The sequence below is a fragment of the Trachypithecus francoisi genome, unplaced genomic scaffold (genome assembly GCF_009764315.1).
Source record: "Trachypithecus francoisi isolate TF-2019V2 unplaced genomic scaffold, Tfra_2.0 Lachesis_group10, whole genome shotgun sequence".
NCBI lineage: Eukaryota > Metazoa > Chordata > Mammalia > Primates > Cercopithecidae > Trachypithecus > Trachypithecus francoisi.
The window spans coordinates 7,826,405-7,852,961 of record NW_022681455.1 but is presented as its reverse complement, the minus strand read 5'-3'; the positions used below and the strand labels follow the sequence as shown (position 1 = coordinate 7,852,961).

Below are 26,557 nucleotides of genomic sequence, written 5' to 3'. Positions count from 1 at the left end.
AATGTGTCCCAGGGCCAAACCAAGCGATAGCCCTTTGGGAACACTGCAGCTGCTGCAGTAGGGCTCAGGACTAGGCCGCAAGGGAAGGAGGGTGGACTCTGGAATAGAAGGCAAGTGGGAAGTCAGCAGGGCCAGAACAAGTAGGATCCAGAACAACACTCTGCTAAGTTTAATGCTGGAACAAGGCCGCGATTTCATGCTGAGAACAGGGCAGCGACTCTGGAGGGGTGGGAGCAGGGGAGAGAGGTCCTGGAGTACTGGTCCAGGGGCTGCCATCTGCAGTGGTGTAAAGAAAGGACTCAGAGCCCCATTGCCTCCTGGACAGGGCTGAAATTGTGGGCCAGCTGCCCTGTGACCTGGTACTCAGTGCGCTTGTACTCTTGCTTTGTTCCAGGTGTGGACACTGCCAGCGGCTGCAGCCAACTTGGAATGACCTGGGAGACAAATATAACAGCATGGAAGATGCTAAAGTCTATGTGGCTAAAGTGGACTGCACGGCCCACTCCGACGTGTGCTCTGCCCAGGGGGTGCGAGGATACCCCACGTAAGTCAGAAGAAAGGGGGCACACTTCCCAGGTGGTTCCTGGTTACAAAGAAAGTCCTAAACTGTTGGTAAAGGAGTGAAGAGATACTAAATTTATGGAGGCAGTCCCTGTCATTAGGGAGAAATTGCATTTAACACTGTGTCTATTTTAGATGCCTTTCATACTCTGGATAACCTTTAATTCATCAGTGCTGGGTGTTCCTGTTTGTAAGAGAATGTGTTTGCAAGACGAAAATGGTGGCCCCGCCATGCTAAATGTTCACTGGTACATTTTACACATTGTGCGTAGACTGTCATCAATTTTGGCTTGCTTTTTCTAGTGACTCTTATTCGCAAACACCCTTCCTATAGTTCCTTCCCGTGTGACTCCCACAGGGCTGTTTCTGTTGGAAAGAAGTATAGAGTCTGACAGACGATGATACTTACTTCCTTGACAGTTAAGAATTTTTTTGGTTATAAGAAATAGAAATGGAAATGTTCTCAATTCTAGAAATATAATTGTTCTCTTATTAAACAGAAAGAAAGGACGATTTAAAAGGCTGTGGAGGAACCTCTGAGACCCAGCTTCAGGGGTCGGGGGTCTGTTTCTGCTGCGCCTCCCTTGAGATGACGGCTTTCCAGGCCTGTAGCTCTGTTTGCACAGAAGGGCCCACCACTCACTGGCCCTGCTTGGCTGGAGTGTTCGTTCCAGGAATAGTCACTGTGGCCAGGGAAACAGGAGCTTATAGCAAGACACATGCCCATTCACACCATGTGCCAAGTGTTGGAGGGAAAAGCAGTTCTTCAAAAGAGAGAAGAAGCTGTTTCTGAAGGAGGTGGAGGGATTGCCGTGGTCACTTCCTTGCTGTTTGTTTCAATTGAGGAATGAAGTCAATTCTGTACAATTTATTGCTTAATTGGGTATTATAGGGGCCATCAATAAAGCATAAAATTGGAGCTTATATTTAAACCTGGGAGGCAGAAAAGTGGAGGGAGCTCTAGGCTTGAACCTAGAAGTCATAGTCAAATCCCAGCTCTCACATTTACTTACCACCCAGCTCTGGCCTCATCATTTAACCTGTAAGTAAGGTGATCCTCCAAACATTGTTATGGGACTTACATGGAGTGTGTGCAGACACCAATTTGAGCACACCCAATACATGTTAGGGTTTACCCTCCCATTTGGAAATGTGGGCATTTCCACAAAGGACTCTGGAATTCTTGGTCTTTGGTGATTACTTGCTAATGTAAGTGCCATAATTTGGGTTTACTGTAAATCAGATCAATGGAGATAAAATTGCCTACTATCTGTATCTACATAAAAGCAATAACTCTTGTATGCTTTATAGTATTGCCTTTAAAGTATGGATCAAGAGCATCCCAAAGAAGCAGGTAGTGAGCAGAGATGAGGGTGAGGAGGTGAATGCTTACCTGTGGAGAGCCTGTTGCTGTCAAAGTTCAGGGGCAGCAGGGGTGGGCTGGCTGTGGTGTCTTTCCTGTTAACCTGCTGACCATCTGTGGCCTGAGACTGTGTGCACCACAAACCACGCCATGTGGAAGGTAGCACAGGACCTGTAATGGAGCTAAGAGTGGTATGTGTTCATGGGGCGTCAGAGAAGGAAGCGAAGGCTTCCGCCTAAGCCTGGCCATAACAGCTGTCAGCTGCAATATCAGCTACTCCATAGTTGGTATTCACCAAAAACCATCACAAATTTTAAAAGGCCTGTGTTGGAGCATGTGTTTAGATTTTTAATGAGAGGATCTGGTCTCCCCAAGTAAACCATGGGCTGGTTTTGTGTTATTAAAAAGAACAAAAACGAACTTACATCACATTGAACACAGTTTGGGAAGGAACCTCTGTGGCCATCACTGCCCTGCAGAAGCTCCCGAGAACAGATTACGTTCCCCCCCGAGAATGCAGAAGGTGGAATGTGCTGTATGAAATGTGGTCGTGTCGGGGCATCTGTAGATTTACTTGAGTGAGCTTTTACTCCTCCAAGAAAGTACTCATCCCATAGAGTGGTTGTGAGGCCTGAAGCAGATGTTACACCTGCCTGAGTCCAGGCACGCACGTGTCAGGACATGAGCTTTCATGTCATTCTTCTCTGGCAAGTGTAACTGGAGTAAAGGATTGGAGGGGCAGGGAGTTTGGGCTCCCATGCCCCCTAGAGATGGCTGGCTGTGCTCAGGAAAATGTTTTGAGGTCTTCCTGTTGGGCCAGTCATGAATCATTACAGCAGGGCAGGACTGACGGGGGGAGCCACCTGTGTTAGTTTCCTAGGCTGCGCGTAACAAAATTCCACAAACTGGGTGGCCAGAAACAATAGAAATGTATTCACAGTCCTGGAGGCCAGAGGTCCTAAATCAAGGAGCCAGCAGGGCCATGCTCCCTCTGAAACCTGTAGGGGAATCCTCCCTTGCCTCATCCTGGCTCCTGTTGGTTTCCTGGTCATCTTTGGCGTTCCTTGGCTTGTAGATGCATCACTGCCATCCTCTGTCCTCATGTGCCCGTCTCCCTGTGTGTGTGTGTGTAACCCTTCTTACAAGGACATCGGTCATGCTAGATTTGGGCCCATCCTAATGACCTCATTTTAACTTGAATATCTCTGTAAACACCTTCTACTAAATAAGGTCACCTTCTGAGATTCATGGTTATGACTTACACAGATCTGTTTTGCAGGATACAGTTCAGCTCATAACACTGTCTACAGTAATAGAACTTTCATCATGCTGTTTGCCAAGGCAATACCTACATGGGGATTTTCTCCCTGCTGTCTCCTTGAAAGAGGAAACTCAAATGCCCGTGTGGAGGCTTGGTAATAGCAGAAATCTGGGGCAATACTTTGTTTGGGCTTGTACCCTATGACCCAGTCTCCATCACCTTCCTCACCACCATCGACAGTGAGAATTGAAGTCAGATGCCCCAAACTGACTGGAAGGTCTGGACCAGAAGTGTCCACTCTATCCGTGGGCTCTGTGAACTTTCCGAGGAAGAATCTCAGACTTCTTGGGCAGGTTAGAACGATTTTCAGTCCAACAACAAGAAGAGATTTTTTTTTTTTTTTCATTTTTTGTTTCGCTCAAATGAATAGCAAATTACAAAAATCATAGGCTAGGTCTTACTGTATTTTACTTTTAGCAAAGACACAAGGAATGAGTGTGACAGTCCCTGTTCCTTTCTGATGTCTTGAGGATCCACCCATTTCCCTTCCTGAAGAGCGTTGGTGGGAGGCAGAGCCGTGCAGGAAGCAGTTTCTGTTTCCAGGTGCGGAACACACCTTGTGGGAGCCTGGGGAGGTGCCAGGCTAGGTGAGAGCGATCATCTTTGTTACCACAGATGTTGCAGTTGCTTATCATGTTGAACTTCATGAAGTAGCCAGTGTACTGGCCAAATCTAGTTAAGTTTTGGCTGTTTTTTGTGGTTATGAGACTCTGAGCTGCTGAGGAAGCTGGGTGTATGTTTTGCATTGGAGACACATTAGGGACCTTACCTAGGCCCCATGGTACCATCTTAGGTTCTGGGTAAGGCCAGTATGCCTATTTTAATTTTAAAGCCTAATCTAGCCATGTGACTTCATTTTAAGGAGAATTCGCCATTTTTTATGGACTGAATGTTTGTGTCCCCCAGCATTCATAGGTGAAATCCTGACCCCCAAGGCTGACAATAGGAGGTGGGCCCTTAGGGAGTAGGTCATGAGGGTGGAGCCTCATGAATGGGGTTACATACCTCATGAAAGAGGCCCCAGAGAGTTCTGTTTCCCCTTTTGCCATATGAGGACACAGCAAGAGGACGCCATCTGTGAACCAGAAAGCCCTCTCCAGACACTGACTCTGCTGGCACCTTGCTCTCAGACTTCCCAGTCTCTAGAACTAGGAAAAATAGATTCTGTTATATCTAAGACACCCAGTCTGTGGTTTTCTGTTCCAGCTGTTGAACTAAGACACTATTCAAACCTTCATGTCCAAGTTTTACATATGTTGCCATCTTACAATTCTGATACTGTCCATTGGGCATCTACTCACAAAATCCACATACGTGCTGTAGAAGTGTCGGGGGTTTTAGATGAGCAGGCTTGCCAACAAATGGTACTCGGTATTTCTTTTTTTTTCTCTTAGTAGTCTGTGAATTTGTATCTAGCGCATTAGAGCGTGTTTCCCCATGACTGCTGGAGGGATGCAGGAACTGGGAGTGTTCAGTTCATCCTCTGGTGATGTCTTTCGCTTATGGTTAAAGAGCCTGCTCCCATATCCTCTCTGCAGATTCCTTCAGAGGCTAACATTTGTAGGAAAAAGAAAAGATGCCTTCTCCATGGGGAGGTGAATGGACTGCATCAGTCAATATCACGGATGTTCTTATAGCTGGAAACTTGAATTCTCAGGATAACTGGATATTCATGCTTTGCAAGAGTTGAATACTTGCCAGGGTGGCCTGGAAGAATACCTTGATTGCAAAACAACACTGTATCTACTCCGGTCCTCATTTGCACACACACACAACAACTGCTGAAGCTGGGAAAGCATGACAGTAGCTTGCAGGGAGGGCCCGAGGCTGCTGTCCAGGAACACTGAGTCCTGGTAGCTTTGGAGGCTTCCCTCACAGCATTAGGCTGGAAGTTTTCACCTCATTTGAGTTTTCCTTGAATAAAATCAGAAACTTCTAAAAGTTTAGGATTAACTGAATGTATTACCTCCTGGGACGCTAGTTTTGTTTCCTCTTTATCAGAGAAGAGCAGATACGTGCCTGGCTGCAGCCCCTTGACAGCTCATTTTCTCATTGTTTCACTAAATGAGTTTGCTCTCTGGTAAAACAACTTTCTTTTTGCTCTGTCTAATCCTTTGCTATTCTTTCAGCTTAAAGCTTTTCAAGCCAGGCCAAGAAGCTGTGAAATACCAGGGTCCTCGGGATTTCCAGACACTGGAAAACTGGATGCTACAGACACTGAACGAGGAGCCAGCGGTGAGTGCCTACCTACTTCCCTCCCTCCCTTTCTCCCTGCCTACATCTTTGGGGTAATATGTAACGGGTCAGAGGCCAGTTGAGGTTAATGATTCAGGCCGCCATTTTAAAGCAACTCTACTTTTTTTTAGAGCTCATTGATACCATAGGTAAAGATGAACTTTTACAAAAGCTTTTTGGTATGGAAATACCGAAATGTGCACAAAAGTCGAGAGAAGACTAAACCCTCGGCTTCAGCAGTTACCACCATTTTGGTGTTTGTCTTTCCCGCCACCCTGCACCTTGTTTGGCTGTAGTCAGTCTTCAGGGAAGTCACTTGTGTGGTCTCACAGATAAGCACTTACTCCTTGTTAACACTGCCACCCTGCCACTGTCACAGGTAATACAGTTCACAACTGTTCCCCAGCATCTGAGACTGACTCTGGACCACCTGGGGTCAGGGCCAGGCCCAGCCTAGAATCTCCTATCCAGGCCAGCACTGGAGCCTCCTTCCATCCCCCCGACCTTTGCCCTCCACCACCTGCAGTCCTCTGGCTCAGGCCTAGCCCGCCAGCTGTACCCGCAGGGTGGATCCTTCCTTTTCTTCTCAGTGCTCAGTCCCTGAGTCCCTAATGGGCTTTGCTTATAACATCATTTGTACCGTTAATACTCTGTCTTAATGCACTTCCCATACTAAGGCTAATATCAGGAGATTGTAGATGCTTAGAATATTACGTACTAAAGGAATTTATAATCCTCCCCCTTCCCAGTTGATGTTGGAAGTCTTCACTTTGTTACAAATCATGATCATAAACCACTGGTAAAGTGTCCCTTTGTGGGTGGTTTCTTCTGATTAATGCCGAGCGCTCAGGCCCCGGGAGTCTGGGTAGAGCTGGTGGGTCATGCTGGTGTGTTGGAGAGGGACTGGAAAAAGACCCGTGTTCCTAAACTGTAGGATCCTGATGAGCTAGGAAGAGCATCTGAAGTCTTTGTAATTTCAATTTCAACCAAGACCTAAGACTACCTTCTTGTACCAGCTAGGCGCCCACTGATTTGAAGGTGGTCTATGGTGGTCCTTTTGGAGCTTTGCCCCATCTTCTCTGATGATCTAATCAGAAACTTGGCTGCTGATTCTGTACTTCCATCCCTCACCTGTAAAGACTCTGTCAACTCAGCTGGGCGTGGTGGCTCACGCCTGTAATCCTAGCACTTTGGGAGGCTTAAGTGGGTGGATCACCCAAGGTCAAGAGTTCAAGACCAGCCTGGCCAATGTGGTGAAACCTCGTCTCTGCTAAAAATACAAAAATTAGTGAGATATGGTGGTGGGCACCTGTAATCCCAGCTACTTGGGAGGCTGAGGCAGGAGAATCACTTGAACCCAGGAGGTTGCAGTGAGCCGAGATTGCGCCACTGCACTCCAGCCTGTGCAACAGAGCAAAAACTCCGTTGCAAAGAAAAAAAAAAGACTCTGAACTGTGTGGTGGAGACTGTTGGTGTGTGATGTATGTCACCAAACCAGAGACTTACCTAACTTTAGCTTAAAGGGAGAACCACAGACCTCTCAGGAAGTTTGCATCTTTGTCCTGGCAAGAAAGCTGAATAAGCAGGTGTGACTTTCATATAGATTTAAATTTGACATTGTTTCCTTTATGAAAATATTGTCTTTGTGGGGACACGTATATTGGATGGTAGGAAGCCAATTTTAAGGAGGAGTTAATAGCCTCAAATAAGTTTCACTAAAAAAGCCAGTCTTCTATGATGGCTTTATTCAAGAAACCGGCAGGCGGTATCAGGATGACAGAAAGATCTCATCTCACGGCCCATTTCCCTTAGTGGAGGTGGTGGCCTCACCTGCAGTTTGGGAAGGGCTGAGAGGCCGAGTCCAGGCTCTGCAAGGGACTTTCTGTCTCCTCGGTGTGGGAGCAGGATGGCTGTGTGGAATCCCCCCAGGCCACCCCGAACCACAGTCACCTAACTTGCCATATTTTAGTGTCTCCCAGCAATAGGAGGTCCCAGATAAGTGCCAGAAACAATGACCATATGCCTTATTGTGGAAAAGGTTAAGTATGCATACTTTATACTGCAAACCAGAATTCTCTTAGCTGTTTAAGTGAAAACTTGAAAGAAAGTTCTTTATCTGTATACCTAAGTAACTTAGTACCTACATTTTTTTAATATTCAGGTGGGATAAATTTAGATTTTTTTAAAGTGTTGTGGCAATATTCAAGAAACTCAAAAGACAGTTTGTCACTTTGTACATTCTACTGCAATTTTTATATTTCCATGTTTGCTTCTGTATTTTTTCTGGAACAGTTATAATCATACAAACATGTTTCATCTCACTAATGATTTTATATATTTATGTGGTCTTTATATTGACCATGTCTTAACATTATTTTATCATGTGGATTTGCCATAATTCAACTCTACTTCTGTCTGGATATTTAGGGTATGTATACTTTTTCCATCATCAGTAATGCTGTAGGGAACAAGTTTATCGTTGTAAAGGACATTTTCTCCCCTCTTCTTTTGAGTGATATTTTTAGAATATAGTCTTCCCAGACATAAAATTGTTAGGCCAAGAATAAAAAAACAAGATCATTTTTATGACTCTTGATAAAGATTGCCAGGTTGCTTTCTTAAGAACCATATCAGCTTATGCTGCCACTGCAGGGTGATACGCGACCTGTTTCTGGGATGCACTGTGGTGTTCCCAGGCCGGGGGACTGCTCTGGAGCCTGCCAGGAACCCAGGAAGCAAGTAGGGGCACCCCGCACGTGCCATAAATGAACACTGCATACTGAAAGGCCCTTGAACATCTCATGGAGAGTGGCACACAGTGTTTTATTTCACCTTATGTGAACTCACTGACTTCACTTAGACTTCCCTCGGGCATTCTTTTGTGTGGGTATTTAGCACTTTGAAAGTCTTGACACGCTCGCAGCAGAAGGGAAACTTTATGGTTCTTTATGATTCCAGCCCTGCACAGCTTTGAACTGTCAGCACTTTTAAAGCCTTTAACAACTTAGCTTGGATATTCTTTTTAATAGGAATATGAACCCCCAGATAAAAGCTGAGTAATACACACTCGTGTGTCTGCAGCAGAACAGTGATTCCATTATCTTTCCCTCATTTCTGGTTACTTTAGTTGGAAGCCACAGCTGTACCTGGTCTGAAAAGTCGAGAAATGTAGGATTGTGACTAGACAGCTGCACACACCGCTCTCTGCTTGGGTCCTGTCAGAAGCACCTTTTGAAAAGCCCCTTTCCCCCTCTTTCTGTACAAGACTTAGTCACGTGAATTACCTTCTTTCTTGAAGGTGCAGCTTATGGTCATGCCATGGTTTTCTCTCTGTCGCCTTTCATTCACCTGCATTTTCCTTCTCATCACCTCCTTTTCTCTTTATCCGTCTTCCACAGTTGTGTCTTCCTCACAGTTTTCCCTGTCATTTGTATGAAGTAAGGATAACCAGGCCCTCCTGGTCCCTGAGTTTCTCATTCTCAGCTTTGTCCATTTTGCTACCCTGGTATCTGTGTGTTTTTTGAGACAGAGTCTCACTTTGTTGCCCAGGCAGGAGTGCAGTGGTGCGTTCTCAGCTCACTGCAGCCTCCAGCCCTGGGATCAAGTGATCCTCCCACCTCAGCCTCCTGGGTAGCTGGGACTACAGGTGCACATCACCATGCTCAGGTAATTTAACATTTTTTTTGTAGTGATGGGGTCTCACTCTGTTGCCTAGGCTGATCTTGAACTGCTGGGCTCAAGCAGTCCTCTTGCCTCAGCCTCCCAAAATGCTAGGGTTACAGGCGCGGGCCACTGCGCTGGGCACCCTGGTGTCTGCAAGTGCTGTCCCCTTCAGAATATGTCCATCAGGCATTGTATTTTGTATTATTTGTGAAGTATCCAAGTACATTTCAAAGAAGAGGACAGGGTGTAGGCTAAGACTGTCCTTTACGTTGTCTGCTTTGTTAGGTTGGGTTTTGGGATAGGGACAGCTATCACTTGGCTGCCCTGGAGCCTCAGAGCTAGAGCTTTCACCGAGGGTGAGGCTGGCGGGAGGCTTTTTGCTGAAGCTTCCGGAGGGCTTGATGAGATCAGTTCCTGACCTGCCCTTACTCAGCACGGCAGCCTCGTACAAAGGTTCCAGGTTGTTGAGTGAGGGAGGCCCCTGCAGGCGGTTCCCCACAGACACAGTCACCTCCTGGATGGTTTCCCTGTGTCTCCACTGACACACCCATGACTGTTTTATTTCCTCCTGTTAGACACCAGAGCCAGAAGTGGAACCGCCCAGAGCCCCTGAGCTCAAGCAGGGGCTGTATGAGCTCTCAGCGAGCAACTTTGAGCTGCACGTCGCACAAGGTAAGGGGGAAGTCCTGGTGCCAGCTTCAGAGAACCACTGACTATTAACTCCTTGGCGTGCTGGGCTTTTCCTTCCTGCCACTCAAGGGCTCTCAGGAGCATCAGTGGCACTGACAGAGGGTCACTCTTGAGGAGCTGTTGGGACCGTTGTTCAGTGCACCTCCTCTTAAACATGAGTTCTCCTTTTGCCTGTGCCCTTACAGAAATGCCAGGTCTAATGCTAAGCACACATGACCCACTCACTGGCTGGACAGGGCAGCCTTGGCCCAGAGTGTTTATTCACAGGCTCACCTTGCTTGATCGCTCTGTACTTTATTGCACTTTGGAGATACGGCATTTTTTACGGATTGAGGATTTTGGCAGCCCGGCATTTGGCAGGTCTAGCCATTTTTCCAGCAGCTTGTGCTTACTTTGTATCCCTCTGTCAGCATCTTTTTAGCAATAAAATATTTTTTAATTAAGGTACATTGTTTTTAAAGAAATAATGCTGTTGCACATTTCATAGACTATGGTGTAAACATAACTTTGATATCCACTAGGGAACCCAAAAATTTGTGTGAGTTGTTTTATTGTGATACTATCTTTATTGCGGTGGTCTGGAACCCAACCCACAGTATCTCGGAGGTATGCCTGTGTGTTAATGGTAATCATATGCTTAATGACCTCAGGCAGAAACAAAAGCTCCCTATCGAAACGGAATTGCGATTGGGCATAGTGGCTCATGCCTGTCATCCCAGCAGTTGGGGAAAACAAGGTGGAATGACTGCTTGAGCCCAGGAATTCGAGATCAGTCTAAGCAAGACCTTGTCTCTAAAGAAGATTTAAAAAAAGAAAAAAGCTGGGTATGGTGGCGAGTGCCTGTAGTCCCAAGCACTCCTGAAGCAGAGGTGGGAAGATCACTTGAGCCTGGAAGGTCAAGGCTATAGTGAGCTGTGATCACACCACTGTACTCCAGCCTTGGTGACAGCGAGACCCTGTCTCAGAAAACAACCAGACAAAACCCAGAATTTAGTGACACCATTATAACATGAATCAAATTAGTTACTCTTTCCACTTAAAAGATCTTTCTATACCACATCCTGTTTTTTGAAAATGGTCTCCTAATATCAGAATGATCCCCCATTAAATTTCCAACGTGAATATGTAAGTGTCCTTTATTCACACGTAGATGTGTTTCAGAAAACTTGGCCCAATGCCGAATGACTTGAAAGCAAATTTGGCTTCCTGGCTGACTCCCATTACCAGATGCTACCATGGAGAGAAATCCCCTTAGAAGACTGGGTTGGAAACGTGAGAAAGGGCTTGGATTGCCTCTGGCCTTGTGACTTGTGCCTGCTGGGAGTCAGAGCCCCTCCCCCACCACACTTACTGTCCACAGTAACTTATCGTGAGGCCTTCAGCCGTTTCCCATTTTGTTAAAAGTTGTTATTTCGGCCGGGCGCGGTGGCTCAAGCCTGTAATCCCAGCACTTTGGGAGGCCGAGACGGGCAGATCACGAGGTCAGGAGATCGAGACCATCCTGGCTAACACGGTGAAACCCCGTCTCTACTAAAAAAAAATACAAAAAAAAAAAACTAGCCGGGCGAGGTGGCGGGCGCCTGTAGTCCCAGCTACTCGGGAGGCTGAGGCAGGAGAATGGTGTAAACCCGGGAGGCGGAGCTTGCAGTGAGCTGAGATCCGGCCACTGCACTCCAGCCTGGGCGACACAGCGAGACTCCGTCTCAAAAAAAAAAAAAAAAAAAAAAGTTGTCATTTCATCCGTACCGGTGCCCTGACAGTGGAACGTCAGCCTTTCTGCCACGGGAATGCATTTTCAGCTGGAATTGGCTTGGGCCCTGAGCAGGATGTGTTTGCCAAATCACCTGTTACAGACCGGCTGTGGCAGGCCTCGCCAGCGCCTCCCTAAGTGGGTCATTGCCACACAGCTGTGTCGTGTAGGTACCATGGTGGCTTCCTGCCCTTGCTGGCTTCCCATCCGTACTCTGATTAGGTTCCCGGAGAGCCTGTCTCCATCTTATAGCGCAGGATCTACCGTGCACCTGCACATGGTTTCAGCCTTGCACGTTTTTAAATGGAAGTTAACTTTTAAAGGAAGTTTTTCACCATTTTTTCAGGTGCATCGTGGCTGTGCTGATAAGGCCGTAGCTGTTAGCCTTAGCATGGCACAGTCCTGCTCAGAGGCCAGGCCACATGCCACTGGTTAGTTCTCTCCCTGACCACAGCCTGATTTCAGTTTGCTATCAGCTCGATGTCAGGGTAGAACAGCTAAACACCTTCTGTGTCCAAAGAATGATGCTGTGAGGCTTGTTTTTTTGTGTGTCCCCTAGCCAAGGGGGTGATGTTTTACTTTTTAAACTTTTTTTTATGATAAAATGTAATACAGATCGAGAAGACAAATGTAGGGCTTAATGAATTTTTATAGAGTGGTTACACTCTATAAACTACTGTCCGGTTCAAGAAATAAAACTGCCAGCCTCCCATGTCCCATCCAGGGCTCAGCCCGCCCTCCCTTCTTCTCCAAGAAGGCACTTTCCTGACATTTGTGGAAACCACTTGTATTAGTCTGTTTTCAGACTGCCGATGAAGATACACCCGAGACTGGGCCATTTACAAAGGAAAGAGGTTTAATGGAGAACTCACCGTTCCACATGGCCGGGGGAGCCTCACAATCATGGTGGAAGTCAAGGAGGAGCAAGTCACATCTTACATGGATATTGGCAGGCAAAAGAGCTTGTGTAGGGAAACTCCCATTTTTAAAACCATCAGATCTCATGAGACCTATTCACCATCACGAGACCAGCACGGGAAAGACCTGTCCCCGTGACTCAGTTACCTCCTACCTGGTCCCTCCCACAACATGTGGGAATTGAAGATGAGATTTGGGTGGGGACACAGGCAAACCATATCACGACTCCTTTTATGGTTTCATCACTGAAGTGTGCATTCCTGAGCACTGTAGTTTCATGTGTGTGTATGTATCTTTTAAGGCTCTTTTAACCTGCATGTTCTCCAGACATCTCTTTCTCTTTCTTGCTGAAGACATAGGTGGTTTGACCTGTAGAGCTGCCCGTGGTCCAGACTTTGCTAATTGTGTCCCTGTAGTGTGGTCTACATGTTTCCCTGATTTCTCTGTTTCCTGTAAATTGGTAGTTGGGTCTGGGGACAGAATCAGTTTCAGTGTGATGTTTTTTGGGGGCACAGGAAGACCTCATAGCTGGTGGGGGCACAGAGGGTCCAGTTGTCTGTCTTTGGGATGTGGGCGACCATGACAGGCAGGGCCTGGGTCCATTCATTCCTTAGGGCTGCCAAGTGCGGAGACTCATTCAAGTGTCCCTTCTTTTTTTAACCAAGAGAAACTCGCCCTCATTTATCACCTGGTTATTCAGTGGCGCAGTGCATATGGGAGAGCTGGGAGGAACGGCTCATTCTCTCCCTTTATTACAGTTTTCCAAATAATGAGTTGTTGCTGATTGTCCATCAAAGATGACAAATTTGGTTTTGAGTATTGTTATGAACTCATGAATAGAAACACATTTGATGGAGTCCCTTTGTACCAATTAAAGTGCTCATGCTGAACTGAGATTTGCTAAGCAGGACAAAGATCTGATTCTTCAATTAACTCTCTAGTGAGGTCTGACATAAATTACAGTTCCTCTTTCCCCCGTCTCTGCCTTGGCTCTCCACTCCAGGCGACCACTTTATCAAGTTCTTCGCTCCGTGGTGTGGACACTGCAAAGCTCTGGCTCCAACCTGGGAGCAGCTGGCTCTGGGCCTTGAACATTCCGAAACTGTCAAGATTGGCAAGGTGAGTGAAAGCCCTTATTAAACTGGAAATGGACTGCTTTGGGCTGGATTAATTAGCAGAGTGGCCCATTATTCATTCTGTGTGCAAAGTCGCAAACTTGATTTATTAATTCCATTTAGTGTGCCACTTGATAATTCATTTCACCTTCACAGATGGCAGCCTGATTTTGAGTTTTGCTGACTTTTCCACAGCCTAGAGATAAATTACGGCCTCGGCTGCTTTGTTTGTTTTGAAGAGATGGCCAGATCTGAATTGGCAGCCCCAGAGCCTGTTCTGCAAAGATACGGGGTCGAGCCTTGTAGAACGGTCACTGGACGAACTTGGAGACCATCCACGTTCGACCTCACCCAAGAGCTCTCTCTAAAAGGACCCTGGCTCTGTGCTCACCCAGCCATGCAGAAGACCCTCCCTCAGTGTGCACTGGGCCTGGGATGCTTTCCAGGGTTTCCCACTTTATACAGAGAAGCCAAGAGTGATGTCTGACAACTTCTGTGTAACTGGATTTTCTGGAAATATCCAGTGTAGCTCCAGGGACATCACTTTTATTCTTGTCCACTTTCCAGCACCCACCAGACACCATGCATAGATTTCCTTTCTTAAAAATCTCGTTTTTCTACCTTACCACGGGGCTGATTTGTATACAAAAGTAACGCTGCACGTCTAGGACTGGATGATGGTTAACAGGATGATCTACTTGGGATGGTGAGATGGTCAAAAGTGTAAACCTGGGGATTGGGTAGACCTGGCTGGCTGACTTTGGGCAAAACCTCTCCACGCCTTGGTCTCCCCCTTTGCAAAACTGAGCTAAGATCTACTGTGTGGTGTCTGGGCAGGTGAAAGTACACTGCTTAGTGTGATGCTCAGCACGGGGCGGATGCTTAGTAAGTTGTAATCACTTTTGTTGTCAGTTAAATGGATTTTTCACTGTTGCCTCTTAAACGCTTATGATAATATATACTAATTATACATGTTATGATTATCAGTTTATATTTATTGAACATTGCGGGGAAGTAATTATAAAATAATCTTGTCTACTGTCTTGCCCCATTCCTTGTATCCTTAATTATTGTATGAAATGTTATGGGAGATTCTTTTAGGTTTATGTCCATAGAGGATCCTAGCAGACACAAGCCTAGGTGACCATGCTGAAGCCCTTCATCCCTGGCACATGTGGCTGGGTTACACCGGACCCTTAAAAATGTCCTGTGCCGACCTTGGGCTGAGGCCTGCTGTACTTCAGTTCTGCACCTTAGCTGCTCTCTGATGAGTGTTAGGTGTTGAAATAGTATTTTTACCCCCGTTTGCTGACATAGTGAAAAACAACTTAGTCCTGCCTATTTTCGTGCTGGTAGAAAATAAAAAAGAAAGCAGTGACTTAGAACAAGATGTTTCATGAAAATGTTGGGCAAGCAGAATCTTTTTGAGATTGAAATGAAATAAAAAGCTTGAAGAGCTGTGCTTGTTGGTAAATTCAGTTTATAGAATTAAGGATGGATTATAATCTTGACATCTTTTCAGTCTTACCTTTATTATATACCAACTACTCCTATTTAAAATTCACTTCTTGCTCCCTCTTGATTTTAAAACCCTCTAAGCCTGAGCATGAGAGGAAATTCTAAGCTGGCATGTGAACTGGTCTGGGTCCCAGACACCAACAGCCAGGCTAACCCCTCCCACCAGCACCACCACCACCACCAAATGTCAAGCCAGGGCCCTGACTCCAGCTACCAGGTGCTGACTTTACTTGCTTGAGTTAAAGTGTTGCTTCCTAAAAATTGGCATGTTTAACTGAGCTATTAGTACAATAAATCTTACCTCTAAAGTAAATCTTTCCCTTACTCCCTTTAGCTCAGGTATGTTTTAGCGTAGCTTTTAGGAACATTCTCTTCAAAAACTGCACCTTGCTGGCAGAGTTGCTACAGAATCTGGATTTTGAAAAGAATATTTGTAAAGTACAAAGCATCCAGTAGTCCCATTAGCAAGAAGGTCCATGAAGAAACTGACTGGGAAGTTGATCTGCCTTTATTCTCAGGTTGATTGTACACAGCACTATGAACTCTGCTCCGGAAACCAGGTTCGTGGCTATCCCACTCTTCTCTGGTTCCGAGATGGGAAAAAGGTACGTCTGCCCTTCTTGGTATTGAGAGTTCTTCATCTCTTAACCCCATCAGGCTGAGCTACTGAGTGGTTTAATGGGTACAGTGAATTGCCAGTCTTGATTGTTAGGGCACTGGTTTGGAGAAATATGTGTAATGGAACAAATGTCTTTCTCTTAATTGATAAGATTTGGGTTGTGGAGATAAATTCATTTGTTATACTACCTTGAAACATTTCAGTGGCCCAAGTTATCACTAGAATAACCCAGATCTTACAGTCATAGGGTTGACTGTGCTCTGGTCATGAATACAAACCTTCAGGCCTTTGGACAGAGCTAAGGCTTGCACTTGGTCCGGTTCTGCCTCTCTCCCTCCTTCCCTGGCCGATGGTCAGCGGCTCGGAGTTCCCCATCAGCACAACAGCTCGCTGGCAGGCCTCCACCCCAGACTTCCATGATGTATAACCCCACGGAGGGAAGAGGGGCCTGTATAGTTCTGTCACCAAAGCCGAAGCATTCACTTATCCTCTCTACATTCCCATCTAAATACGAACATGCAGACTTAGCACCACAGCTAAGACATCTGGGAGATCCGACCTGGGCAAGCAGGGGTTGGAGGAAGGCTTAAGTGATTCAGAACACCTAAGTGGACTCACTCAGCAGTGTGCCCGTGTCTCGGACAGGTGGATCAGTACAAGGGAAAGCGGGATTTGGAGTCACTGAGGGAGTACGTGGAGTTGCAGCTGCAGCGCACAGAGACCGGAGCCACGGAGACCGTCAAGCCCTCAGAGGCCCCGGTGCTGGCAGCCGAGCCCGAGGCTGACAAGGTGGGTGCCTGCTGGGGTCGGGATCCATGCAGGCCCATGGCCCCCGGCCCCCCACCTACCCACCCTCAGAGGGCCTTCTCAAATGCTTTGGACAAAATGACAGTTTGGGGACAGAGTCATTCTGATGGTTGGCTATAGCTGCGTTTTCAACACGTATTTTTCATCGACTTTTGCATGCTTCCAGGGGTAAATGTAAACAAAAGCTTCCCTTTTAAAAACATGAAATGGATGTGAGACAAATCCCAAGACAATATTTGGTGTCAAAAATCTCTAGAGAATCCTTCCTTTCCTCTTCGTTTTAAAGGATGACTATGCTCGGCCGGTTTCTGCTGTGAAATCTTGGCTGCTGGCCCTGGGGCCCTGATTCTATTCCTGACCTTGTCCCGGGCATTTCCTTTCACCTCTGTTGTGAAGGCCCTAGAAGACCTGTAACCAAGAGGGCGTCCACAGGGATCAGGCTAGGACTGTAGATGTAACCTGCTTAGGCAGTCCTGACACACGGAGGGGTTTCCTTCCTCCCCTCAGATAGCAGGAGGTTTTCGATTCGTTTGTTCTGCTTTATCAAGCCCTTGTGATATCACAGGCACTATTCTAGGCCACCAGGAAATAAAGCTAAGTCGGTTTCCTGCCTCTGAAGCATACAGGTCTCCGAGGCAAACGGTGAGAAGACACACAAGCCCATGGCAGGGGGCTGGGCCAGGCATGTGTGCAGGGCTGGTTGCTAGAGAGAAGTGGGGGCAAATGGGCAGGAAGTGTCCCTAAGGAGCTGACTGATGGGATCTGTGCTGGACAGATAGGCTGGGCAGGGCTGTCGCTGAGGCACCGCACCAGCAGAGATCGGCCGGCGTTTCCGCAGGGCCAGAGCTGGGGCTGGGGGAACACAGTGGGAGACAGGTCGGGGTGTGGTGTAGGATCCCTGAGAGAGAGAGAGAGATGGGAGCTGGAGTTGAGAGGATGTGGGCAGCTGGCCAAGGATTACGAACTGTATCCCATATTCACAGGGAGCCCACGGAAGTTCTGTGCAGAGTGGAGTTGTAGGAAGATGACTGGTATGCACACGTGCTGGAGGTGGGAAGCTGCTCTATTAGGCCATTAAAGATGACGCGTCTCATGCTGCGGCTGTGACTGTGGGATGGTGAGGAGGAGAAAGCCAGTTTAAGGAGTCCAGCCTGCTGGGCAGCGGGGAGGAGAGGGAGGGAGGGAGGGTCAGAGGCGAGTCTGCTTCCTGCATATCTGGTGGAGGACAGTACCTAGCACAGGGGCAGGGCCAGAGCTCGAGGAAAAGGGATGAGCTTGGTTTTCAAGGTGTTGATCTTCACGGCTGTCAGCTGCGTAGGTGGCAGTGTTCAGTGGCAGTTCCATCCATGAGCCTGGGGCTACAGCAGGAGGTCTGCACTGGATGAGAGTGCCCTTGTCATCCTCTTCAGGTAGAAGCCACGCCTGAAGGCCAGGAGATGGGATTTAAAAAACCAGTGGAGCCACCAACCCCCTTCTCACTGGGTGGGGCCATACAGGGCCTCCTCAGCCCCACAGCCCCATCCCTAGTTGGACTCTTGTAGGTCAGGGATGGCCTGAGCGTTGTTTAACAGTTGATGTTTTGGTTGAAGAAGTAAGCAGCTGGTTTTGTAGTTGTTAGGACCACATATGTTAGAGGAGTATATGTGTCATGGTGGTTACAAAGGTCATCCCAAATTGAGTGTAATTATATACCATGGATGTTTTCATCCCAGCACCGTTTCTATTTATAATACAGTTTTCCACCATGAGGTGGGTCTTTTCAGTGCGTGCGGCGTCATGTTTCTGGGCATAAAGATGGAAGTGTTCCACAATGGCCCCGCTCGGCCTCCGCCACTGACATATGTTACTCCATGCCAGACTCACATGGAGCAGCCCTGGTACATTCAGCCACATGATAAATCATCCCATTCCTGCTCTCCAGAGAGAGTCGCAGATCCATTTTTGGAGAAACACACAGACGTCATTCTGTAAAGAACTGTCAAGGGAGAATGGCTTTAAAGCAGACTACCATGTGGCACCTGTCCCTTAAATTCTCCAGCCAGAGCTTCCATCAGCATTTTTCACATTGACTTAGAACAGGCTGCTTTCCATTTGTATGTTCAATATAAAACACATATCATTGCCTGTGCTATTGTAACTCGGTTCTTTCTGTTGCGTAGAGAGGATGTCAAAAAGGGTGCTAGGAGAACAGGGTGGCCAGTGAGAAAAGCAGCTGAGGATCGGACTTCAGTGGGTATCCTAGAGACTCCAAGCCTAGAGGTGCAGACTCAAGCGTCGGACACCCAGGGCTGCCTAGTCCACACCACAGAGCCCTGGAGCGTGGTCAGAACAGTGGCCTGGGAGTTTTCAACCTGCCTCATCCCCAAAAGACAGCCCCTGCCCCCACCACCCCCGTACAGTGTCCAGCCACCTCCTCACCGCATCTCCCAGCCTTGGGACCCAGGGACTTGTATTGATCTCTCTGCCCTTCAGAGGCTGCCAGCCTCCCTTTGTATATAGCCTATGAAATGCAGATTGTGTAGGTATTTCTTTGTGACTTTGGAGCCTGCATAACGGCATTTTTAAAAAATTACTGATTCGTGTATCCGCAGTCCCAAAGCATGGCCCTGCTTAACTTTAAGGGATGTACTTGAACTGTGGCTTTTCCCTCCCTTGAAGGGCACCGTGTTGGCACTCACTGAAAATAACTTCGATGACACCATTGCAGAAGGAATAACCTTCATCAAGTTTTATGCTCCATGGTAAGTGGCTGATTAGAAACTACTTTATACATGTGTACTAAGTCACATCATGTTTTCCAGCTCATCTGCCACCCCTCCAGACTCAATGGTGGGCACGTGTTGCATTTACATGTAGGTCATGTTGTAGGAAATAAGGAACTGTTATTATGCTCCTATATTCAAATATGTTAAACTTCAGTGGCTTTAATTATATATGGAGAATGAGGCTAATGTAAAGTTCTATCAACTTTGGAGAAAACATAAAAATTGAGGCAAATTATGATGGCCATATTCAGTTTTGTGGTATCTGCACTTTTCCAAATAGATGGCCTTTTTTTTTTTTTTTGGCGAAACAATGAGTGTCATGATGTAGTTTTGCTCCTCGGTTCTTTTAAGTAGTCAGATTTCTTTTGTAGAGAAATCCAGTAGAGTCTGTTAGAGCCATGCAGTATGCTACATAGTTTCCTGAACCTGCGTGCCTGCCACATGGTCTCGGAGACCAGAGCAGAAGTGGATTGCAGATAGTGTGAGATCCAGACAACCTTGGTTCTAAGACTTACCATGAATGTCCTTTAACTCCTTTGAACCCCAGTTCCCTCAGCTGAAAAATGGGAGTAACTTTTTGTCTTCACAAATAAAACAATCCATTTGGAAAAGCAGAGTGTTTAGGACAACATTAAATTCTTTAAACATGATAAAGGTGCCACTTTTCTTTTTGTTACGCTCCACATATTCCTGAGAAACTAACCATGGGGTAAAAAGTTAATAAGCACAGCACTCAAACGAACTGTAGCGATGCCTTTCAAATCATTTTCAACTTGTAAAAGCCTAAAGCTCCATAGATCAAGTATCAAGAAAGAGGATCCCCTTTGGCTGAAGGGGAGCCATCCATATGGCAGGAGGGGGTCAGAAGAGACCAGGGAACAGAGTCAGGTAGAAGGGAGGGTTTGAACCAAACTTAGTCATGGCCTTGATGCTCACCCCAGATGGCTGAAGTACCAAGGAGGCCTTAAAATGTTTTTGAAATTCTGAGACCCCAAGCGATCAAATCTAAAATGTCTTTGGCACTCAAGTGACTTTTTTAGAAATTGTGTGGCATCTGCTGTCTTCCCTGTTCCTCTGCTCCTGGTGCTTTCATAAACCAGTTAGTGCAGTTGACCATGGCATGGGAATGGTCTCAGAATCTCCACTTGCTTTCAGACTGGCTTGCTTCTGTCACGTTGTCTGAAAGTCTACCTTGGATCAACTTTTGGGTTCTTCGTTTGGGATGGGAGGAGGAAGAAGAGTGAATGTGCGCCCAGCGGGAGCATTTGGTATTTTACAAATTTCTAGGCAATTGTTGTCTGTCCCATACAGGAGAAACAGGGCTTGTCTTGGCAGCAAAGTGTAGGTGAATGATCTCGACCCAGGATTTCAACAAGCTGTCCTTTTTCTCTTCCTAGGTGTGGTCATTGTAAGAATCTGGCTCCTACTTGGGAGGAACTCTCTAGAAAGGAATTCCCTGGCCTGGCGGGGGTCAAGATCGCTGAAGTAGACTGCACTGCTGAACGGAGCATTTGCAGCAAGTACTCGGTGGGTGCTCGGATGGATGCTTATGGGAGCAGATCCCGAGGGAACTGTGCCTCAACCACGATCACTCACTCTGCCCTCATCTTCTCAACAATGTGGCTTTTATGTCCCTTTGAGTTGTTTTGAGAAGCAAAAGAGATCCTCTCTCCAAGGAAAGGCATTCTTCTCCGCCCGCTTTTTAGTTAGTATCCATGTTTCAGTGCAGGCTTTCAGGCCTTGCTGTCTTGAGTATAAGGCCATGAAGTAACAGACCCACACCATAGAATGGGGGGCTTCCCACACCACTACTCTTGATGATTGACCAGGGGTCTGTAGCCTTCGCCATCAATACCCGAGTCGCTCATTTTTCACACATAAGCCAGCATTCTAAAATGCAGGGGCTGAATCTCAGAATCATTTCAACATACCCTCCTTTCTGAAAGGGCCATGCCAGCAAGTCGGTCCTGGGGTTGACTACTGCCTTCATCCCAAGCTGTTAGCACAATCTGATGGCCTGGAAGATTTGTCATTTTTATTTCTCCTTTTGTGTTATTCAGACACTCTTGGAGCCTTTTAGATGGAGAATAGACGTAACCCAGACATAGTTTCCTTATCATTAAAAGATACCAGTTGTTTCTTGTGCCCTAAAATTCTTAGAAACGAGTTGCAACTGAAAAATATATCCTCAAGAGGATCTTGCTCTCATGGTCTGGTCTGCAGACCACCAGGGCATCGCAAGGGAGGTCGTTGGACATGCAGACTCCCAGGCCTGCTGAATCCAAATCTGCATCTTCACCAGATCCGCAGGTGATTGTGGGCACAGTAAAGACTGAAAGGGTCTACTTTAGGGTAAAATCGTTCCTTTGATGCTGACCTTTAATGATGTCATTTTGAATTCAGAAGTGCCCCACGGCTTTGCTTTCTAAAGTCTGCTCCTCTTTTAATGGAGTATATACCTTTAAAAATTAGCTACAGAATTTTCCAGCCACAACAGTAGGACTGTATCTGGTTTTATTTAGGAAGCAGTTTGTATGTGATCTGGACCGCTGGTTTGCAAACTTTTTTCTTTTTTGGTTTAAGGTACGAGGCTACCCGACATTGTTGCTTTTCCGAGGAGGGAAGAAAGTCAGCGAGCACAGTGGAGGCAGAGACCTTGACTCGTTACACCGCTTTGTCCTGGGCCAAGCGAAAGACGAACTCTAGAAATGCAGTTGGAAGTCACCTCTCCTGCCCGGCTCCTGCACCCCGCATTTAGGAGTTCAGTCCCACAGAGGCCACTGGGTTCCCAGTGGTGGCTGTTCAGAAAGCAGAACATACTAAGCGTGTGGTATCTTCTTTGTGTGTGTGTGTGTGTGTTCCAAGCCAACACACACTACAGATTCTTAAGTTTCTCCAAGTAAATGTGTAACTCATGGTCACCGTGTAAACTAAATATTTTCAGTGGCGATATATCCCCTTTGACCTTCTCTTGGTGAAATTTAAATGGTTTCCTTTGAGACTGAAATAGAGTTGAGGGAAATCAAATTGCTGGACTATTGTTGGCTCCTGAGTTGAGTGATTTTGGTGAAAGAAAGCACATCCAAAGCATAGTTTAACTGCCCACGAATTCTGGAAAGGTGGCCTTGTGGCAGTATTGCCGTTCCTCCGAGCTGAAGGTCACAGTTGACTCAGTACCTGTGGTTGGTCTGTAGCATGGAGCAGATTTAAATGCAAAACCCCACACCTCTGGAAGATACCTTCATGGCCACTGCTGGAGCTTCTGTTTCTGTGAATACTTCTCTCAGTGTGAGAGGTTAGCCATAATGAAAGCAGCGTTACTTCTGACTGTGCCTGAGTAAGAGAATGCTGATGCCATAACTTTACGTGTCCATACTTGTCAAATCAGTTACTGTTCAGTGATCCTTCTGTTTCTCATGGGGTGAAACGTTTCTTTAGTTCATCATGTTAACACGAAGCCAGAGTCCACATGAACTGTACGATTGGATGTCTTCCTTAGAAAGGGTAGGCATGGAAAATTCCACAAGGAGTTGTATTTGTCACCTGGGGCGACAAGACCAGACGGGCTTTCCCAGGCCTGGGTGTCCAGGGAGGCTCCTAACTAGAGTTTCGGATTCTGTTCCTCAGTAGTCCTTTTAGAGGCTTGCTATACTTGGTCTGCTTCAAGGAGGTCGACCTTCTAATGTATGAAGAATGGGATGCATTTGAGCTCAAGACCAAAGACAGAGGTCAACGGGACTGCTCTGGCCCTGGTGTGCACGGCTGTGGCAGCTGTTGAGGCCAGTGTCCTCTAACTCATGCTACCCTTATGATTAAATGCTTTTACTGTCTCCTTCGGGAATAAGCACTTACAGGACTAAGCCCTAAGACAGGTGTTTGTCCTTGTACCATCGAGCTACTTTCCATAATCACCACTTTGCGTCCAACACCCTTCACCCACCTCCCACACGCAAGGGGATGTGGATACTTGGCCCAAAGTAACTGGTGGTAGGAATCTTAGAAACAAGACCACGTATACTGTCTGAGGCAGAAGATCACAGCAGCATCTCAACCAACCTCTGCCTTAAAGGAAATCTTTATTAATCATGTGTGGTTCACAGATAATTCTTTTTTTAAAAAACCCAACCTCCTAGAGAAGCACAACTGTCGAGTGGCTTCAGCTTTGCATCACGAGTCCTGTATTCCAAGAAAATCAAAGTGGTACAATTTGTTTGTTTACACTATGATACTTTCTAAATAAACTCTTTTTTAAAAAAAGTCTGGTCTTTCCTTCAATGTTACAGCAAAACATATAAAATAGACAATAAATTATAGTTTATATTTACAAAAAAAGCTGTAAGTGCAAACGGTTGTAGATTATAAATGTATTATTTAATCAGTTTAGTATGAAATTGCCTTCCCAGTACATGATTGTGAAAAAGACATTTAGAAAATATTCTAAAATTTGATCTGAGCCTCACTTTCTACAAAGGAAATCATGATTTCAGTTCATAAACAGCACTCTTATCCCCCTATCGCTATTATAAGCTGGGCACCCTCATTTTATTTTCTTTGTCGGTTCTAACCTGTGGCATGGTATGCTGTATAGTAAACAGGCAGAGAACCGCTTTACTGAAATAGATATTAGAGCCGGCAGTCCAGAAGTTAATGTGCTGGTCAAAGAACCGTTCTGATAAAGAAGACGTGCAGCATGGCCTTCACGTGTTACACACCCCTTGCAGCCTCACCTCGGAGTGTGATCAGTCTACTTTTGGTACTAGCAAAGAGTATAGCAAATGGAGGATTGCGGTGTAGAAATGGTATGTTTTGGCAGAAATAAGTATATATTCACACCAACAAAACTCCAGCATGAACATATAACAGCAATGACTGAGACAAAGGCGCCCCATGGAGCCCTGGCTGTGGCCTGGGCTGTGGGTCATGTATGAAATGGAACTTCCTGGGAATGAAATCTGAACAGAGGCCTTCCCCCAACTTCCCCAATTTCTGTTCTCTGTAAAATCTACCTTTGATAGACAGTACTGAACCAGCTGATACTTTAACCAAGAATACATTTAACTCCTTTGAGATTATTTTCCCTATTTACTAACACCCCAAATAGCTTGATCTACAGCTAAAACTAATTTTGGTGGGTTTTTGGGGGAGGAGGGGAGGAAGAGCTTCACGGTTGTTTCTGCAGTTACCAGACTTTACAGACATCCAAACTCAGCTTGCTACAGACCAACAACTACTCACGTCATTTACCAAGTGAGCAAATTATTAATGAGGTCCTTTAAAATCTTCTTGGGTAATAAGGCACTGGCATGAGAGAGTTTCCAAGTCTCCTCGTCCCACCTCCAGCTGTGCTGCTGTGTTTTTAAGGCAGATGTAATCTAGGAATCCAAGGCAGACTGTGTGTCCCCAGCATCTGGTTTCGAGTTAGTGGCATCCACAAGCTCTTACAACCATATTCCTGTATTTTTTCAGAATGACATTGGAGTTGTCATCAAAGTAAAGAACCGAGATGGCATTTAGTTTAGTTGGCGCACAGCACGGTTTGGGGACATACTCAGGGTTCATCAGGTGAACCTGTTCCAAAACAGAAGGGGAGAAAGGTACCTTAGAAATGACACCTGGTCTCAGCTTACTCCCACTTAGAAAACAGTCTCCAAAAGCTCACCAAGGTCTGCACGATCGCGTGGTTGGTCGCATTCATGTGTGCGTTGAGTGGGAAGGAGCATTCCCCATCACAGTAATTGGCAGCATAGCCCTTGGGTGCAATGATCCAGTCCTTGATTTCATGCAAAGGAAGCAAGAAACGATTAGCATGCACTTCTCACACTATTTGTGCTTTTCAGGAATGCTGTGAAAAGGTATTTTTCACATTGGACAGGCAAGGAGACAGATGCAGGAAGGCTTAGGAATTTGATTGGCAATGCTGGGAAGTGAACCTGGTCGATCTGACCCCAGAGCCCTCGCTCCTTGCAGAGGCCCACAGGGCCTCAGCTGCTACCTGGAAGCGTGTAGGTTGCCAGCAATATGTGCTTGGACCCAAGACAGCCCCTCCAGGAGCCCACGGTGCTCCTGTGGAAGTAGTGCCACTTGCATATGGAAGCTATCTTTTATTGCTCACCACCTATGATGAAAGTTGCTGCCTTCCTTACAAACTAGTGATGGCTCTCAGGTATGGGGCAAACGTGTGCGCTGCTGCATTGTTTGGGTGAGCCAGTTTGTAGCCATTGGAGAAGTTCACCATCAGTTAATTTTTTTTCCAACCCTGTCTCAATTAAAATTCGTTTAAATGCCCAAATAAATATATGTCCTATGGGCTTTGAAAGGATGAGGTAAGAGTATTGGGAAATGTGGCTACTGATTTTTGAGGGATCACAGAGCTCAGGCACCCTAGGAAGGTGTTGGAGCGCTTGGTCCCCACAGACTCAGCGTCCTCTGCCTCACTCCAGGAGCCTGAGCGTTTGGGAGGGCTCCTCAGGACTTCCATGGAAGGAAGCAGCTCAGCCTTCAAGCTCTGGGTATTTGGTGATGGCTGCCACCATTCAGATGAGAGTAAACTGCTGAGAAAGGACCTTTGTCCTCCATGTCTGGAGAACTCACCTGCCATCCCAGGTCTTGGAAACTCACATACAGCTCATGCTTCCTGCAAGCTGTTTTCAATTCACTGCTGTTGTAATCTGTTGGAGGAGATCAAAAGACACACCCACCAACTCATTAATTCCTTCAAAGAGAGTCTGCCACATGCCAGGCGCCGTACTGGGCTCAGGACAGCCTCCTAGACACAAGTGTGGCCACCCAACAGCTACATCAGGTTCCTGACTGTTGGCTTGAATGTCTTATGGAGTCTGTTTTGTCTACCCTGGGGTCAGTACTGGGCACAGGGTGACTTGAACACCTTTAAGCAACAGAGGTATGTTGTGAGCCCTGCTGCATGCAAGGCCTATGGAGAACTGGGCCAACTTGCCTGGTACACCCCGGAGGTGCCTGACTGGGAAGGCGTCACATTCACATGATCAGACAATCGTACTAGGCAGGATCTGCTGCCGTCCAAACAGGGACCATTTTGAAGCTGCACAGGGGTTTTAAAGACAGCTGCCAGGCCAGGAGAGTATCCTGAAGGAAGAGTAATGATAGAGTGGGGCCTAACCAGAAGAGGGAGAGGGAGACACCATGCAGGGGCAATGCTCTCTCTGGCTGTACTCCCACCTCACTGCCAGGGTTGAGCCCTTGTGTGCTAATGC

At 46.6% G+C, this 26,557-nt stretch overlaps 2 protein-coding genes across 2 annotated transcripts in view; one reads left to right on the top strand and one right to left on the bottom strand.

The window, feature by feature from the left end:
* Positions 1–23,582, top strand: part of TXNDC5 (thioredoxin domain containing 5) — a 29,298-nt gene extending 5,716 nt beyond the window's left edge. The window contains exons 2-10 of the mRNA XM_033216152.1: positions 395–544; positions 5,375–5,480; positions 9,719–9,815; positions 13,505–13,620; positions 15,653–15,739; positions 16,399–16,542; positions 19,219–19,301; positions 20,723–20,852; positions 21,909–23,582. Of these exons, the coding sequence (XP_033072043.1) occupies positions 395–544; positions 5,375–5,480; positions 9,719–9,815; positions 13,505–13,620; positions 15,653–15,739; positions 16,399–16,542; positions 19,219–19,301; positions 20,723–20,852; positions 21,909–22,031 (1,036 nt within the window). The 3' untranslated portion in view covers positions 22,032–23,582. The remainder of the gene's footprint in view (positions 1–394; positions 545–5,374; positions 5,481–9,718; positions 9,816–13,504; positions 13,621–15,652; positions 15,740–16,398; positions 16,543–19,218; positions 19,302–20,722; positions 20,853–21,908) is intronic.
* The window catches only part of BMP6 (bone morphogenetic protein 6), a 160,194-nt gene continuing 157,076 nt past the window's right edge, over positions 23,440–26,557 (bottom strand). Inside the window, exons 5-7 of the mRNA XM_033216151.1 lie at positions 25,917–25,993; positions 24,985–25,095; positions 23,440–24,893 (exon numbers count right to left, since the gene is read on the bottom strand). Of these exons, the coding sequence (XP_033072042.1) occupies positions 24,744–24,893; positions 24,985–25,095; positions 25,917–25,993 (338 nt within the window). The 3' untranslated portion in view covers positions 23,440–24,743. The remainder of the gene's footprint in view (positions 24,894–24,984; positions 25,096–25,916; positions 25,994–26,557) is intronic.